Consider the following 17,376-nt stretch of genomic DNA (forward strand, 5'->3'; position numbering starts at 1 on the left):
CCACCAGGGAAGCCCTAAAACTCACCTCTTTTGACAAACTTTAAAATTTTAATTTTTCTCTACTGTCCGTTGAAATTTTGATGTACATTAAATTGTGAATATGAAGACATTAAAGCATTGGTCATTTTTATTCTTCTAAATCCTACAAGTAGTAAATATATTTGGCTATAAAATTTTCAAATACTGGTCATTATTACGGGGAAAAAAAGAAAGTTATTGCACCCTCCCCGCCCTGCCCAAGAAAGCCTCCTCTCATTTCTTGAAATCACTTATGGGTACGAGTTTGCCGTATCCTTCCGGGCCCTGACTGTTTATTTACACATGGACACGTTCACTGTAACCCTAAGACGGGAGGGGGCACGGAACACTCCTTCTGGCTTGTCTTGGACACTTGGTCTGGGTGAGCTTTCCTTACCGTGCAGAGTGGGGATCTGTGGGCAGCAGTCCTTTATTTATTGGGTCTCTCTCAGTAGCTGTTTAAGGTGTTTTCAGTATCTTACTATTACAAATGCTGCAGTGAGCGTCCCGCCCCACATCTTTCTCACGTGTAAGTACTTCGTATGACAAATTCCCAGAAATGGAATTGTAATGTAATTTTAGAATCTGCTTTTTAAAAATGTACCCCCAAATAGATCAAGTTGTATTCTGTTCTTTACTGGGTTTTTTTAAAGAGCATTTTATTATTTTTTTTTCAAGATTTATAGAAGGACTGTATCAAGTCCTGCTGTGTAATTAATTTTATAGGAAACTCTCTGATTTGAAGAAATAAACAATCAGGTTGTGCCTCAGATTTAGGTATATGATTCCTGATGGCTTGGTTAACAGTTTCTATCCAGCACGTGAACCAGTGGCACAAGACGTGAACTTCCACGTTTGCTCAAACTTGGGATGTTTTTAAATTCCAGTGCTGAGGACTGGGTTGGTGAAAGTTTTGTCTTCCGCCGGAAGTGCTTTGCAGTCGCACTAGTGATACACATTTTATAGAAAAGTTTGAAGCTACAATAAACTGAAATGTCTTTTAAATAAAAATGGAAATCATTCCATATGAACTACATGGAAGAAAATAAGATGTTTCTATTTTTGTCCCCTGAGGTCACTCCCAGGACGGAGACCCCCGTCAGCAGTGTCGGTAACAGTTTGGAGAACGCCCTGCACACATCCGCGCATTCCACTGAGGAGTCGCTGCCCAAGAGGCCTGGAGGGAAGCACTCCAGAGGTGAGCGCTTGGTCTGCCGGGTCAGAGGGGAGCAGCATCGGATGTAGGAGGAGATGTTCGCAGTGGCGTTTGGTTAAATGCTCTCAGGTCTTTGGGGATGCTAGTCTTAGTAGGATGTACTGTTTTTCTAAATTCTGCAAGTTACACACCAGTGGATCTCGGCTGTAAACATCTCACGTCTTGATGTTTATTAAGGGGGAAAGAGTGAAAGTTGTTGTGCCTCTCCCCGCCCCACACTGCAGTGGGTCCTGAATTGTAGGGCAGCGCCGTCCTGTAGCGCTCTGTGCAGTAACGGTATGTTCTCTCTGCACTGACGTAGTCGCCACCAGCCACGCGTGCCTTCCGAGCCTGGAAAATGTGGCTCACGCGAGTAAGGGCCTGAACTTTTAGCTTTATTTCATGCAGTTGCGCTAGCTCAGCGTGGACAGTGCAGCTCTGGAGTCGGCAGGGCACGTCTGGACGGAGGCCGAGCTCCCTGGTTCTTGAAGGTCTGACTTTGTGCAGCCACACTAGACAAGAGTCGGGCCGGCTGGCCCCAGGCCAGCTGTGTGGGGTTTGGGGGGCTCGCTGGGGAGAGACAGGGCTCTCCGGGCCTCCTGGTCTAGAGCCGGGCGCGGGTGCCTGGAAACGCGCTCGGTGTGTGTGGGGGAAGATCGCCCTCCTAGCAGCCCTGGGAGCGCGTGGTCGGCTCACCTCTGGCTCAGCTGGAGGGTCAGTCTTTCTGAAGACACAGCAGGACCTCAGTTTCCGGGTGGGTGGTTGTCGCGCACTCACTCCGAGGCACTTCTTCCTTGCATGTGTCGCCCAGGGAGGAGCGCCTCCCGATGGGGCGTTGCTTCCTTTGTCCCCAGCCTGTCCCCGCACCTTTGGAGCCTGTGTCCTATACCCTCGCAGTCTTAAGGGGAAGGCCTTTCCTTCACCATTGTGCTTTTTCCTGTAGGCACAATTATCAAGACTCCCCTCGTTCCTGTTTTTTAATATAATTGCCAGTTGAACGGCTGTGTCTGTCACTCTCTTGCCCGTGTGCCTGGGTGCGGGAAGGCAGATCTGTGGTAGGACCGTTACTGTCTGCTCTCAGACATCATAATCCTTAGACAGTAGTCAGACCTTGCTAATTATCTACGGTATTCTCCGGCCAGTGGTCACGGGGAAGGTGGCCTCCTCCGCCTGGAAATTGACCATCAGGTAAACCTGGTTTTGTTGTTCGCACTTTCCCCGGTGCCCTGTTACTGCTCTTCGGAAAGTCTGAAGCCACTCTGAGTGTTGTTAAAGTTTTCTTGCTGTCTTTTCTGTATCCCACTTCTGTTGTGGGTTGTCTCTGCTTCTTAGAAGTTTTCAGTGACACAATTTAGCTTGTAAAGAGGTCAGACTTTTGTATTTCTTCCGTACTGAGGCTCAGGGGACGGCAGTAAGGACAGTTTGAAACCCTGACTGCTCTTGCCAGGTGGTGTCCAAGCTCGTTACAGACATTAACTCATCTGGTCTTCCTAAGAACCTGTGGGGCTCAGGTATAAGCTGGTTCGTTCTAACGACAGTCCCCGTTTCATAGACAGGAGAACTGAGTCTCAGGTAAGCAGCGTTCCTAAGGTAAGCTGGGATCTCAACCCTGAGATCCCAACACTTGTGTTAGAAGAGAATAGAAAAGGAGACTCAAGTACACATGAAGTGAAAGCGTTACCTTTTTCTCTGTACTATTGATTGTGAAGATTTTCAGGTGCAGCCTTCCTTGGGAAGCCGCTTGGAGTTTGTGGAAGCCCGCCAGGTGATGCCGCAGTCCCACAGAGCTCGTTTTGTTCAGGGATAAAATAACTGCGCCCAAGGTCACGGGGCTGGAAAGTGTCACATTTCAGACATCCTGTCTGGCTGCAGAGCCCCTGGGCTTCCCTGGCCCTGCCGAGTGGGTTGTGGGTCTGTCCTCTCTGCCCTGGCCTCCTGTCACCCGTCTCCGCCACCACACAGCTTCGTCCAGCACAGGTGCTGTCATACCTGGGTCTTGACCGCCATGTCACTCTGCCCGCTGGGCCCTTCCCTTTGAGGTCTAGCCCCACAGCACTGCTGTGAACTGTGTCAGTTTTCCATCACTGACGGCTGCTCCTGTGCCTCGTGGGTACTGAGGCTGAATAAAACGTTTGCCTTAATACATAAACAAGTGAGTTCCTCAGGCCCCTAGATTCAAGTGCCATATCACTAACCATTCCAATGGAATGTGTGTTCACTTCCTACTTTTGCTACTTTAGAAATATGTTTTATCAGCTTTATGTTTTCTGGATCATGTACTGCTTTTGTTTCTATATTTCTGGAGAACTAACAAATCAAATTAGTGCCAGGTAGCTAGATGATAAAAAATCAAAGAAAAATAAGTTACAGAGTTCTTAAATATGACATGACCTAAAAAGATGTAGGAAAGAGGATCAGTTTAATCAGCATAGTAGTGAATGTTTGAATTTTAAGGACAGTTAAATGAAGCAGTGTTTTAAAAAATTATTCCCGTTAACACAGACAACTAAATGAAAGTGAGAAAGTAACTTGATATTTTAGGAACATCATTATTCAACTGAGACTTTTAAGAATACAGGTTTTCAAGTTTTAGATGAAAACTAGATTTCAGTAATAACAATTGTAAAGCTGGAGGCATCTCAAATATTAGTCTGGTTCAGTTTCTTTAAGTCTGAAGACACTGAGTACTGTTGTATAGGACGTGAGAGAAGAAGGTGTTGTGCTGGAACATGATTGTTTCTATCTTTGCCTTTACTCATGAATGATACCCTCTTTACTGTGCTTTCTTTTGGCACAGTTTTGGTTTCTTGTTATTGAGCGTAGAGAATTAAGCTATTTAATAAAGATACTTTGAAATCAAGTAAAACACATAATTGGCAGAAAACTACCAACCACCAGTTTTTTCCAGAAGACTTTAGGGAAAATGTTCCAAAGGAGTGCCGCGTTCTTGGGACATATTAAAGCCGTCACCTCTAGGTGCCGTGTTTTCTCGGTGCGAGGTGGCCGGCCATCAGCTCCTGTAGATCGTTTGAAGGCCCTTGGTGGCCCTTAGGCTGTGGCAGTTAGGCTGAGCGAAGGTGGCCCTTAGGCTGTGGCGGTTTTAGCAGGAGCTCCCTGGGCTGAGGTCCGGGGAGTGGTTTTCTGGTCCTGGCGGTGTGAAAATCGTCTGTGACTCCTCCAGACCCCGCTCAGGCCTTTCGGGATGCTTGCCTGGGCTGTTACTGCGGGGCCTTTTACAGTCTCTTCTACGCACATCTCCCTCCCTCCCTCCTTTTTCAGTTACGTTAGTGTTCTGGTTTTTAAATTAGGCATTGATCCAATTATAAAAATGGTAGTTCAGTGCAATTACACATCTTAGTGAAGGCGGTGCGCTCTAACTTGTAAGATTTGAGGAGAATTCCTAGTGTACGTCATGAATAAGAAAAGAAGAAAGGTTTGAACACACGAAATGTTAAAAGCAAACAGCACACCACCTTGCTCTTCGCATCTCTACGTGAGAGCAGGCTGGTGGCCTCGAGTCCCAGGGTCCCAGCCCTGGGTGCCCTGCCCTGAGCCTCTGCACAGTCTGGACCCCAGCGAGGCTCACGTCCTTCCCAGCCCCCTAGCGCTCTTCCCACCGCGCCCGTACGGGCTCGGGGTCTTTCCAGTCGGTGCTAATCCTGTCTTTGGATGTGTTCTCTCCCTGCAGGTGATGGTTTGGTATCTAGCCCCTCAAGTTGACACAAGTTTGCTGGCACTTTTCAGAAAGTACTGGGACTGTGACAGATGACACCATCTACAGGGCTCACCAGGGTGGTGGGAGGGAGGGAGGCCGCATTATCTACCAGTAGACTTTAAGTGGGCCGTCAGCAAATTTGTATGCGTGTAGGTAAACACTCTAAAATTATGAGACCGCATTACAGAAATGTGGCAGGGAAACTACCCATAATTCCACAACCAAACACAATTAACCCTATCTTTTTTTTTTTTTTTTTGCGGTACGCAGGCCTCTCACTGCTGTGGCCTCTCCCGTTGCGGAGCACAGGCTCCGGACGTGCAGGCTCAGCGGCCATGGCTCACGGGCCCAGCCGCTCCGCGGCATGTGGGATCCTCCCAGACCGGGGCACGAACCCGTGTCCCCTGCATCGGCAGGTGGACTCTCAACCACTGCGCCACCAGGGAAGCCCAACCCTATCATTTTTGATAACTTATTTTTAGTCAATCTTTCTTTAACATTTTAAACAACTATAATCATGTTATACATACAGTTTATAATTTTTCAGGTAATACTATAAGCATTTTTCATGTTTTTATTTTTATAAACATAGTCTCTAATAGTACCAAAATCGAGAGTATGCTTACACACCTTTGAAGCCCGCCCAGTTCAGCACCCCCCAGCCGCCCCTTGTGTTAGCCACCGTCGCCACTCTCATCTGCTACAGAAGTCCGTCTGCACGATCTCTCCCATCCCCCTCGCCCCCGCCCCAGCGGGCTGTCCTCCCACCCTCAGAGCCCCTAGTGGCCACACAGTGGGCGCGGCACCAAGAGAAAAGCAGCAGAGCTTGTCGGCCAGCCATGTATCTGGTCCAGAGCCATCCTGGCAGTACCGGGGCCGCTGCAGCTGCCTGCAGAGGGCCGATGGCACGGACAGAGAGCACCCAGTTAGGTGGGCTGGTGATTTTGAAGAGGTCTCGCAAACGTTTCAGTCCTGTGGTCCAAAATGCCTCTTTTATTTGAAAACAGCTGAGTAACATTCATCTGCTTTTCACATTTTCCTGTCCAGATATGAGTCACTTCCCGCTTTCAGTCCAGTTGGGGTTTTTTCTTTTTTTTTCATAAATCCTCATACTCAGTCCTGGAACTTTTAGGTACACGTTGGTGTTCTGTGGCCTGGGAAAATGCCGAATAACATTTTTCTGTATTCATTGACTTTGTATATTCTGTTGTTTAAAAAAGTAAAGGATCTGGATTAGGGTGAGGTCATTGTGGGTAAGTTTTTAAAAATAGTGATTGGGAAAACATAAGAGCTGTTTATTTGCTGACAATCTGACTGGGGAAGTCAGACAGGAACAGTGAGTAGTTTCACTGAGTGAGGTCGGGCAGTGCACAGCCGCTAAATGTAGTGTTTTCTTTGTTTTGCCAGAAAGGAAGAAAACATTCTTATTTTTTTCTTTAGAGTAATTCCTTCCTGTGAGATGCTATTTTAAGCTTAAAATACTCTAAACCAAATGGGTTCTAGTGTCTCCCAAGATCCATATCAACCCTGATGTAACTTTATAAAATTAGAGAGACTCATGGGAAAAATTCAGGGCGTGGAAGCTCTTTTCCCCACCAGGCCGTAACCTCTGTGAGTACGAGAACACATCGACGGTGCTGGTCGCTGTGTGCCCAGCCCTTGGAACGTGGCCCGGTACACAGCAGGAGCTTTGTAAGACGAGTTGGTGAATGAACAGTTGTTGGTTTAGGGCAGGGATTGGCACCCTTTTTTCTGCAAAGATCCAGAAAGTCAGTATTTCTGGCTCTGGGAAGCGTGCGGAGTCTGGCACCACCGCCGGGCTCTGCCGTCGCCGGGTGGAGAGCACCAGTTGACGGTACGTCTGCCCACGGCGTGGCCGTGTGCCCCAGAGCCCGTTTACACAGACAGACAGGCTGCAGCCTGCCTGCCCCTCGCTTAGAGCAGCGCCGCCCAGTAGGGCTCCCTGGGATGACCGGGCTTCTGTGTCTGCTGCAGTGTGGTAGCTGCTAGCCACGTGTGGGAGCGCTTAAAATGGGGTTAGTGCAACCGAGGAGTGAGATTTTTAATTTTACTCAATTGTAATTAGTACCAACTTAAGTGGTCCCGTGTGGTCAGTGGCTGCAGCAGTGGGCAGTGCAGAGTTAGAACCTTCCCCGAAGCCCGGTGCACAGAGCCGCTCGTTGTTCTCTGGGGTGCTCAGACATGTTAGGGGAGGAGAGAGTTCTGTGGCCAAAGCAGTTGAGGAATTGTGGTTTAAAGATGTAGATTTATTTGTTGCAGGACTTCTCAGAGCCTTTAATATGCTAAATGTACATGGGCAGCCTACAAAAAGGAGTTTCTCAGATTTTCCCTCCAAACTTTTGAGGACAAAGCTTTCTGGGGGTGGCCCGGAGAAAACTATGGAGGGTATGGCCGACCAGGAGATGGGGCGTCTGCAGAAAGTGTAACTTAATAGCCTTAATAGGTTATGTTGAGTGTGTCCTGCTAGACGGGTTTTGAAGCTTTGTAGAAATCCCCATAGTGCAGAGCCAAGGGACCTCTGGAAATGTTGGTGAAAAATAGTGCAAGAAGGGGTGTGTGCTGTTCAGAAAGTAAAGCCTCCCTCATTTGCCGGGGTCTTTGCATAAGAGCTGACTGCCCGTGCCTGCCCAAGGTTCATAAGCTTGAAGAATCAGTTAACTTGGTACTTCCGAAACTTTAGTATTTGAATCAGAAATAGGACATACGTACCTTAATGTGGTTTGGGAGTTTGGAAACTACATCATGTTTGATAAGTGCTGTTTTATTTTCAACAGATATTTGTGCTCAAATATTTGCATCTTAAAGCTTAAGGGCTTAGAAGCTTAATTGTATCGTTTTCTTTTTGAGGAGAAAAAAAAAAATGCACCCTTGCGTGTGAAAAGAGAGGTATGCAGAGGTGATGGCTTTGGAACTCTCTGACGGTGACTGCCTTTTCTCATCCCTGTCCACCTGTGCAACTGCGGCCTCTGCCCATCCTGGCTCTGTTTTGCAGAGGCAGCGCTAGGGGTCTGCAGGGTCTCCTCCGCAGCTGCTGTCCTCACACCTCCAGCCTGGCTTTGTCCTAGAAGGAGGAGACGAGGAGATGCCAGTGAGAGGTTCTGGGCAGCTGTCTCTAAATAATCACAGTGGAAAATGTTGAGCATTAGTTTTTCAGAAATGAGAACAGATCATAACTAATCTTCAGTTATAATTATGGTCTGTGCCCTTGTGCATTTTCAAGCACCGATCTCTTTCTTTTCTATGATTTGTTTTTATTTTTTGCCTGTTTTTTCTGTGTCACTTTCAACTTCACCCTCCATTCCCGAGCGAGCAGCCTCCTCGTTCCTGGCGAGCTCACCCACCGCAGAGGAGACGGGGCCGGGCGTTGGGAGCCGTACTGTGAAAAGTTGCTAATGTATCGATGCAAACTAATCATATGTACTTCAAGCTCTTACTTCATTTTTATAATTTTGTTTGTTGTTGTTTTGTTTTGTTTTGTTTACCTTTACAGTGAGTGTTGAAAAGATAGACCTGAAGGGATTATCACACAAAAAAAATGAAAGAAATGTTGAATGTTCCTTTGAGGTAAGATGCTAAGTTTTTTTTTCCTTTTCTCCTCTAAGGGATAGGAAGGAAACATTTACCATGAAGTGGTACTTTTATTTCTCTAAATACGAGTCTTTTGCGAAGCACTGTGCCACTGTTGCGGGAGATAGAAGTGGGGACTGGGCCCTGCGGGTGGACCATCTCCACGGTGGGCTTGTTGGGCCTGGGGGGCTGCTCCCCCTGGACCTCAGCAGGCTCCACGAAGGGGAGGGGCTGGGCTCGGGCACAGCCTGGAGTGCGCAGTCCTGTTTGTGTCCCTGTTCGCCGTGTGACCGAGGACAATGCTGGACTTCTGTACCCCAGCACCTCCATTCAGTCAAACAGGATGGAGTTTGGGGCAGGATTAAATGAGACAGTTCACTCAAAGCACTCAGTACAGGGTCTGGATATAGTAAGTGCCTGCAAAGATGAGCTGTTGTTCTTCTGTACCTCCTGGATGACAGAAACTCCTTGGTGTGTGTGGGGAACATTCTCTAGACTGACATGCTCAGCTGCTGGTGGCTGGTCACCAGAGTTGGCTAAAGTAGAGAATTGTGAAAATTGAGGCATACTGTTTATTAGAATTTCAGATCTACGATAACAGTGGCTTGAACAACATCGGAGTGTACAAGGAGTCGGCCCCGGGGCTGGAGTGGCAGCTGTGCTCCATAAAGTACGCAGGGAGCCAGGCTCCCTCCAGGTGATTGCTTTGACATCTCTGGGAGGTGGCCCTTAGCCTCATGGTCCAAGATGGCAGCTAGGACTCCAGCCCTCACGTTTTCATTCCAGGCAACAGGACATGGGATGAAGAGGAGAGTGAAAGGTTACTTTTGCCTCTTTTTCATGGAGCATTCTTAAAAACAGCCACTAGAGGGACTTCCCTGGCAGTCCAGTGGTTAGGGCTCCTCGCTTCCACTGCCAGGAGCGCGGGTTCGATCCCTGGTCGGGGAACTAAGATCCCAAATGTCACGAGATGTGGCAAAAAAAAGCCACTAGACACTTCCACTTATGTCTCACTGGCCAGACTGAGTTTCCTGGTCCCGCTTAGCTGTGTGCGTGGCTGGCTGTGTCACCAGGGTTCTGTTACTACCCCATTGTTGTGCGGGGTTCTCCTTTGACCACAGGCATCGTTGGAAACTGGTTGATAAGGAAAATCTGCTTCCAGCTTTACTGGGGAGTGTTCTCAGGCATAGCAGCTTCTGGTTAGTATCTAGTATTTACACTGTGCAGCTTACTAACCTTGCAAAGAGTGTAGCTACATCAAAATACTTCAGGTACTTTTAATACCACAAGGATAAAACCCTCATTTGATTTGGGAAGTCCTGCATTGTGCAAATCAGTTGTTACTCCATAGATGTGTCTTTTCAAAATGTATGGGAAAGGCTTCCCTTCGGTTTTGGAGGTTGTCTAGAGCTTGCGACCAGCAGCCAAGTGTCAGCAACCAGAGAACCTCAGGACCCCAGCATCTTCAAGGCCTGCTGGGGTTGGGGAGCCCAGTGAGTCCCTGAAACGCTCGGTGTGTTGGCTCCTCTCCTTTGCAGTCTGGCTGGCGGATATCCCCTGAGGGGCTGGTGGCGGGCGTGGTCCCCCTGCACAGGGCCTGCCTGTGTGGGAACTGCTGAGGGTCAAGCCCTTCAGATCCCACTCACAGCCCGTCTGATCAAACTGGGCTTGGCCCCAGTCCACAGCCTCTCTGCAAAGAAATGAGCTTTGGCAGGGTAGACACTTGGCCTTTCCCCAGAGGAGGGCCTTGTGATCAGGGTGGGGAGGCGGCAGGCTGGCAGGATGGGGCGCCGTGAGTCTTCTGAAAGCAGTGGACAGCTGCAAAAGGCGCCTGGAGGCCGGTCGCGGCTCTGAGATAACTGTCCCACAGGTTAACGTTCAGTTTAAGACGCTTCTGACCCCAAATGGTTAAGCTGAATGAAGTGTTTTGGTACTTACAGAAAAAGGTTTGGTTATCGGAAAAGCTTGCTTTTCCTGATGTGATAACTGATAAAAGGATTCTTGTGTTTAGGAAGGTGATAATCCTTCACTAGCCAGCAGTCCCACTCATTTTCTTTTGGGATACTAACTTGATATGCCCTAAGGGATTTACTGCCCACACATTTGTTGATGGTAATTTGAGGCACAAAGGAAAGATACAAGGAAGATTTTTAAAAAACACAACTATCTTCTTATTTATAAAGCGCACCATTCATTTGCACAGCTTAAGCTGTGTGCTTGTTCTCTGCAGGTGAGTTGCACTCTCCTACTCGTAAATAAATGGCTGCTTGTAGGATACGAATGTGTGATATGCATGTGCTTAGGTTTGGGACTCCTGTCACACTCGAAAAGTGAAGCGGCTTGTAGTTACATAGCTTTGGGCGTTTAACCCAGTCTCTCAAGCTCGCTGTGGTCAGGACTACAGTTCTGTAAGAGGGAGAACCTGTGGACAGCGGGAGGACATCACTCCATGTACCGTTAAACTTACAAACTTTCTGTCATCTTACATGACTGCCCAGCAAAAGTAAGTCCCAGTAGCATTTTTCTGTTTTAGAAATCAACAAGACGAGGGGCTTCTCTGGTGGCGCAGTGGTTGAGAATCCGCCTGCCAATGCAGGGGACACGGGTTCGAGCCCTGGTCTGGGTAGATCCCACATGCCGCGGAGCACCTGGGCCCGTGAGCCACAACTACTGAGCCTGCGCGTCTGGAGCCTGTGCTCCGCAACAAGAGAGGCCGCGACAGTGAGAGGCCCGTGCACCGCGATGAAGAGTGGTCCCCGCTCACCGCAACTAGAGGAAGCCTTCTCACAGAAACTAAGACCCAGCACAGCCATAAATAAATAAATAAATAAATAAATAAATTTAAAAGAAAAAAAAAGAAATAAGACGATTCTAAAATTTATATGGAGGGAATTCCCTGGTGGTCCATTGGTTAGGACTCTGTGCTTTCACTGCCGAGGGCGCGGGTTCAGTCCCTGGTCAGGGAGTTAAGATTCCTCAAGCCTCACAGCGCAGCCTGAGTAAATAAATAAATAGTAAATAAAATAAAGTTTATAAGGAGAACACTATAGAGCAGTCCAAACAATTCTGAAACGAAGAAAACACTGGAAGACTCCCAGTACCTGATTTTAGCACCTCCTGTTAAAGGCGCTGCTGAGAGGGAGGAGACACCGTGCCCCGAGGCAGTGGGCCCGAGCTAGACTCACATGTAAACGCTCAGCTGGTGGTTTCGAAGACTTTAGGAGAATATCCTTGATGGCAATTTTAGAGATTAGACGGTTTTAAAAGTTTCTAATTGACTTTCTTCTTTACACCTCTGATGAGATAGATTTCACATAACATAAAATTCATCCATTTAAACTGTTCAGTGGCTTTTTTTTTTTTTTTTTTTTTTGCGGTACGCGGGCCTCTCACTGCTGCGGCCTCTCCCGCCACGGAGCACAGGCTCCGGACACGCAGGCTCAGCGGCCATGGCTCACGGGCCCAGCCGCTCCGCGGCACGCGGGATCCTCCTGGACCGGGGCATGAACCTGCATCCCCTGCATCGGCAGGCGGACTCCCAACCACTGCGCCACCAGGGAAGCCCCTCAGTGGCTTTTTTTATTTATTCAGAATTTTGTAATCATCATCACAATTTAATTTTAATATTTCCATCATCCCAGGAAGAAGCCCCATACCCATTAGCAGTCATTCCCCACTTTTCCTCCCCAAGTCCCTGGCAAATACTAACCTACTTTCTGCCTCAGTGGATTTACCTATGCTGAATTTTTCACATAAATGGAATCATACAATATGTGGTCTTTCGTGATTGGTTTCTTTCATGCAAATAATGTTTTCAAGACTTCTCTATGTTACATCATGTATTAGTGCTCCCCTTTTTACGGCTGAGTGATATTCCACTGTGTGGATGGACCACATTTAGTTCATCCACTCAGCAGTTAGTTGATGCACTTCTGTGTTGTTTCCACTTTTTGCCTCTTAGGAGTAATGCTGCTGTGAACATTTATGTACAAGTTTTTGTGTGGACAAATGTTTTCATTTCTCTTGGATACACACCTAGGACTGGAATTACTGGGCCATGTGGCTTGCAGATATTTTCTTCCATTGGGTGGGAATTTTCTTCATTTTCTTGATGCTCTCCTTTGACACACAAAAGTTTTTAATTTTGATGAAGTCCAGTTTACCTACTTCTTTCATTCCTTGTGCTTTTGGTATTATATTTAAGAAATCGTTGCCTAAGCCAAGGTCACAAAGATTCACTCCTGTGTTTTCTGATAAGAATTTTATTGTTTTTGCTTTTACATTTAGGTCTTTGATTCATTTTGAATTAATTTTTTGTGTATGGTGTGAGGTAGGGGTTCGAATGCGTCCTTTTGCATGTGGACGTCCTGTTGTCCAGCAACATTTGTTTGTTTGTTTGCTTATTCTATAATTTTTTTAACATCTTTATTGGACAGCACCATTTGTTGAAAAGACCATTCTTCCCCCCACTGAAGGGTCTTCACACCATTGCTGAGAATCAGTTGAGCGAAATTGTGAGGGGTTGTTTCTGGACTCTCCGTTCCATTCATCTCTGTTGTCGTTAGGCCAGCACTGCTCTGTCTTGAGTACTGTGGCTTTGACGTTGAAATTGGGAAGTGTGAGTCCTCTTAGGCTTGGTCTTCTTTCTCAGGATTGTCTTGGCTGTTCTGGGGATACTGCATTTCCACGTGAATTTTAGGAGCAGCTTGTCAGTTTTGGTGCCAGCACTGGCAGCAACTCAGGCTCCTGCTGCCCGCGGCTCCTTGCAGGGTGGTGGCCCTGGGGTGGGCTCGGGGACTGGCGGTGGCGACTGCTCTATCCCGCAGGCCAGGCCTCGTCTGCTTCGGGCTAAGGGCCCCGGACGCCACACCGCCCTGGTCAACTGATTATTGACAAAGGTATAAAGGCAGTTCAGTGAAGAAAAGATGGTCTTTTCAACAAATGGTTCAGGAGCAGATAACCATATGCCAAAAAAAGGAACCTTCATCAAACCTCACCCTTTATATAGAAATTAACTCAAAACTGATGACAGACCTAAATGTAAAACCTAAAACCATAAAACTTCTAGAAGAAAGCATAGAAAAGTTTGTGACTTAAACAGGCAAAGATTTCTTAGGTAGGATACCAAAAACATGAGCCATAAAAGACAAAACGAATTAAACTTCATCAGAGTTTAAAACTTGCTCTTTGACAGGCACTGTGGAGAAAATTAAGCCAAGCCACAGAACTAGGAGAAAAACATTTGTAAATTGCATGTCTGATAGAGGATTTGTATTCAAACTATAAAAAGAACTCTCAAAATGCAATGATGAGAAAATAACCCAATTAAAAAAATGAACATTTTACCAAGAAAGATACATGGATGGCAACTAGCACACGTGAACAGATGTTCAGCTTCATTGGCCATTAGGAAAACACCGATTAAAACCACGGTGAGCTAATCCTGCACGCCCGTCACAGTGGCTGAAGTTGACAGGATGACCACGCCAGCTGCTGGCAGGTGTGTGGAGGGACTGCCATGGGAGTGTAAAATGGTGAGATTACTTTGGAAGACAGTTTGGCAGTTTTTTAAAAAGTCAAACATATCCCTAAAATCTGATTCATCAGTCCCACTTCTAGGTCAATAACCAAAGGAAATGAAAGTACATGTCATACAGAGGTTTGTACACGAATGTTTATAACAGCTTTATTTGTAACGCCCCAAATATCCATTATCAGGAGGCTGGATATACACTGTGGTATCGTAGCCACACAGTTCAACGTTCAGAATAGAGGAGTGAATTACTGATACACTTGGCAATATGGAGGAAACTGCGTAATTGTGCTGTGTGAAAGAAACCGGAAAAAAAGAGCATATACTGTATGAGTTTATTTATATAAATTTAGAAAATGCAAAATAATCTGCAGTGATAGAAAGCAGATCAATAGCTTCCTGGGGAGGGAGTGATGGATATGTTCATTATATTGATTGCAGTGATGGTTTCATGGGTATATACGTATGTCCAAACTGATCAGATTGTACACTTTAAACGTGTGCATTTCATTGTCAGTTATACTCAATAAAACCTTTAAAAAAATTACCTGAGGATTGGGACTTCCCTGGTGGCGCAGTGGTTAAGAATCCGCCCGCCAGGGCTTCCCTGGTGGCACAATGGTTAGGAATCTGCCTGCCAATGCAGGGGACACATGGTCCGGGAAGATCCCTCATGTTGCAAAGCAACTAAGCCCGTGCACCACAACTACTGAGCCTGTGCCCTAGAGCCCACGGGCCACAACTACTGAAGCCCACGCGCCTGGAGCCCATGCTCCACAATAAGAGAAGCCACCACAATGAGAAGCCCGCATGCCACAACTGCTGAAGCCCACGTGCCTGGAGCCCGTGCTCCACAATAAGAGAAGCCACCACCATGAGAAGCCCGCGCGCCGCAGTGAAGAGTAGCCCCCATTCGCCGCAACTAGAGAAAAGCCCACACACAGCAACGAAGACCCAATGCAGCCAAAAAAAAAAAAAACAGAAGAAGAAATTTACCTGAGGATTAATTTTTGTCCACAGAGCCCTAAATAATTAGGATAAATTGTCCTTTAAATAGGTTGTCTTTTGAGCATGGATATAAATAGCTATTGTACTGTGGCCAGAACAATAAAGAACTTTATTAGAAGTGTCTGCCTTACTACGGTGAGATGTACCCTCTATTGCTAACAGTATAGGAAGACTCTAGAAGCGGTTTTTTCTGAAAGCTTTTACTTATTCAAGAAGTCAGCGACTTCCCCCCCTCCCCTTTTTCTCAGCTTTGTTTATCTCTACTTTTAGTTTTTATGTGTCATTGTTTTCCAGGATACAAATGAAAGGTTATTCTTTTATAGGAAGACGTAAGTAACAAATGAACTACAAGCAGGAGTTTGAGTTTCCTGTTCTTTTTTTTTCATGGAGTTGGTTTTGTTTTTGCTGAAGTTGTAATTACTAGTTACTGAGGAAAGCAAATACAGGAAGAAGATGACAAAATCTTTTAAAATACAAAATTATTTTATATCTATGTACATGTGAAATGTCCAAATGTTACCAGCTTTTCCAAATTCACTGTTGAATAACTAAAACTTTTTAAAAGTATACTTATTACACACAAAGGACAGGGTGGGAAAAAAACCTCAGAAGATTGATTACCCAAACACTTGAGACGCCCGTAGACGGGAGAGTTGTATTGACTTAAAAGGAACTGTGGAGCAATACTAATTAAAACACCCATTCTTTTTACGCCAATCTTTGTTAAGAACCCAGACATTACATTTTATTTTAGTGCTATATCTTTTCTTTAAAAGTTTTTCATCTTGAAACAATCTTAACTGCTCTGAATATTTTATCACTATTAGCTAAGGATGAGTCTTGACAACTATTCTTTTTTTTATTTAGTTTTTGTTTTCATCAGCTCTGTGTGTGCATAGACTCCAGTAATTGTGCCCACATCACCCGGAGGAGCAGGGAACTGTTTCTTGTGATAATACACCTCATTGCTTGTATGATAATTAGCCTGACTGTGTGAAGGTTGTTGCTACCCAAGCCATGTGGCATATGCTTAGTACCTTTCCTTTCCGATACTTTATTCTACCTGGAGTTAATTGTCTCTTTTTGTTTGTTTGTTGCTTGTGAACAAGTACTTAGAAAACAAATTCACCCCTAAAGTTTTCCCTGGTTGTGTTCAAATGCGTCTGGCATTCCATTGGTTTCATCTCTGGAGCTACGGCCCTGCTCCAACCTGGACTCGGCCTGGTGCAGTCTCATTGCGGGGCCCCCGTACCATCACCCGCGGGGTCCCTTCCTCCCTCCCGGCGCTGATACCCTGTTCTCAGCTCTTAGCTCATCTGTTGTCTTGGGTTAGTTCTAGGTTTAAGTAGTTGTTCTAGTAGCTTCTTAGAAAGGGTCCTGGGGAGGTACAGTTTCTGACTTTCATGTTTGGCAGTGTCTTCATCCATCTGACCTGACATGTGACTGGAATACAGTTCTAGACCAGGCGTCATTTTTCCTTAGGAACTCGGAAGCGCTTCTAATTTACTGTCTTGCAGTGTTGCTGTTGAGAAACATGGATCTGTTCTGACTCCTGATCCAGTGTTGGCCCTGTTTTATAATTTCTAAAGGTTTTAGGATCTTTTCTTAGTCCCAAGCGTTTGCACTTTTCTCAGAGCCAGGCTTGGGTGTAGGTTATCATCCACTGTGCTGAGACGCAAGTCAGCCCTTTTAACTTAAGTCCATTAATTTGAGTTCCTTTTCTTGAATCATTCCTTTTGATTTCCTCTGTCCTGTTTTTCTCAGTTTTCTTGTTTTGGAACTCCTGCTGTCTGCCTGTTGGACCTCAAGACTGGTCCTCTGTTTTATTTTTATTTTTCCTCTATTTTCTTTCCCTTTGACTTTTTTGTTCTATCCTATGGAAGATTCCCTCATCTTCCATCTCTTAAATTGAATTTTTCACTTCTGCTGTCCTGTTTTTAACAACAAAGACCTCTTGTTCCCTGGCAATTCTTTTTTCATAGCATCCTGTTCTTGGCAATGCTTTCTGCTCTTAGTTCACTGAGAATATCGTTGATAGTTTTTAGTTTTAAAAACGAGTTTTGAGTGCATGGTCCATGCCACCTCCAGGCTGCCTTGTTCTTTGTGACTGCTTTGCCTGTCCTTGTATTCGACTTCAGAGCTCCTCAGAGGTTTGGTGGCAGGTCTGGTGGCACTGGGCTGCTTGCTCACGTGAGGGCTGTGGCCTGAGCAGTGGCAGGGCCTTTGCCTGAGCTGCTGCCTGTGTGAGTGAAGAAAACGCTGCTCCCCCTTCTCCAGAGGGTGCTGAGAGCTGAGACGGACAATGGGTCAGAGGAGTTA

At 46.2% G+C, this 17,376-nt stretch overlaps 1 protein-coding gene across 1 annotated transcript in view; it reads left to right on the forward strand.

Moving 5' to 3' along the window:
- Positions 1–17,376, forward strand: part of ZCCHC14 (zinc finger CCHC-type containing 14) — a 58,285-nt gene that overhangs the window by 25,252 nt on the left and 15,657 nt on the right. Inside the window, exons 2-3 of the mRNA XM_082607565.1 lie at positions 1,093–1,216; positions 8,440–8,513. Of these exons, the coding sequence (XP_082463691.1) occupies positions 1,093–1,216; positions 8,440–8,513 (198 nt within the window). The remainder of the gene's footprint in view (positions 1–1,092; positions 1,217–8,439; positions 8,514–17,376) is intronic.

This window comes from Mesoplodon mirus, assembly GCF_964341445.2.
Source record: "Mesoplodon mirus genome assembly, chromosome: 19".
In the NCBI taxonomy this organism is placed as follows: domain Eukaryota; kingdom Metazoa; phylum Chordata; class Mammalia; order Artiodactyla; family Ziphiidae; genus Mesoplodon; species Mesoplodon mirus.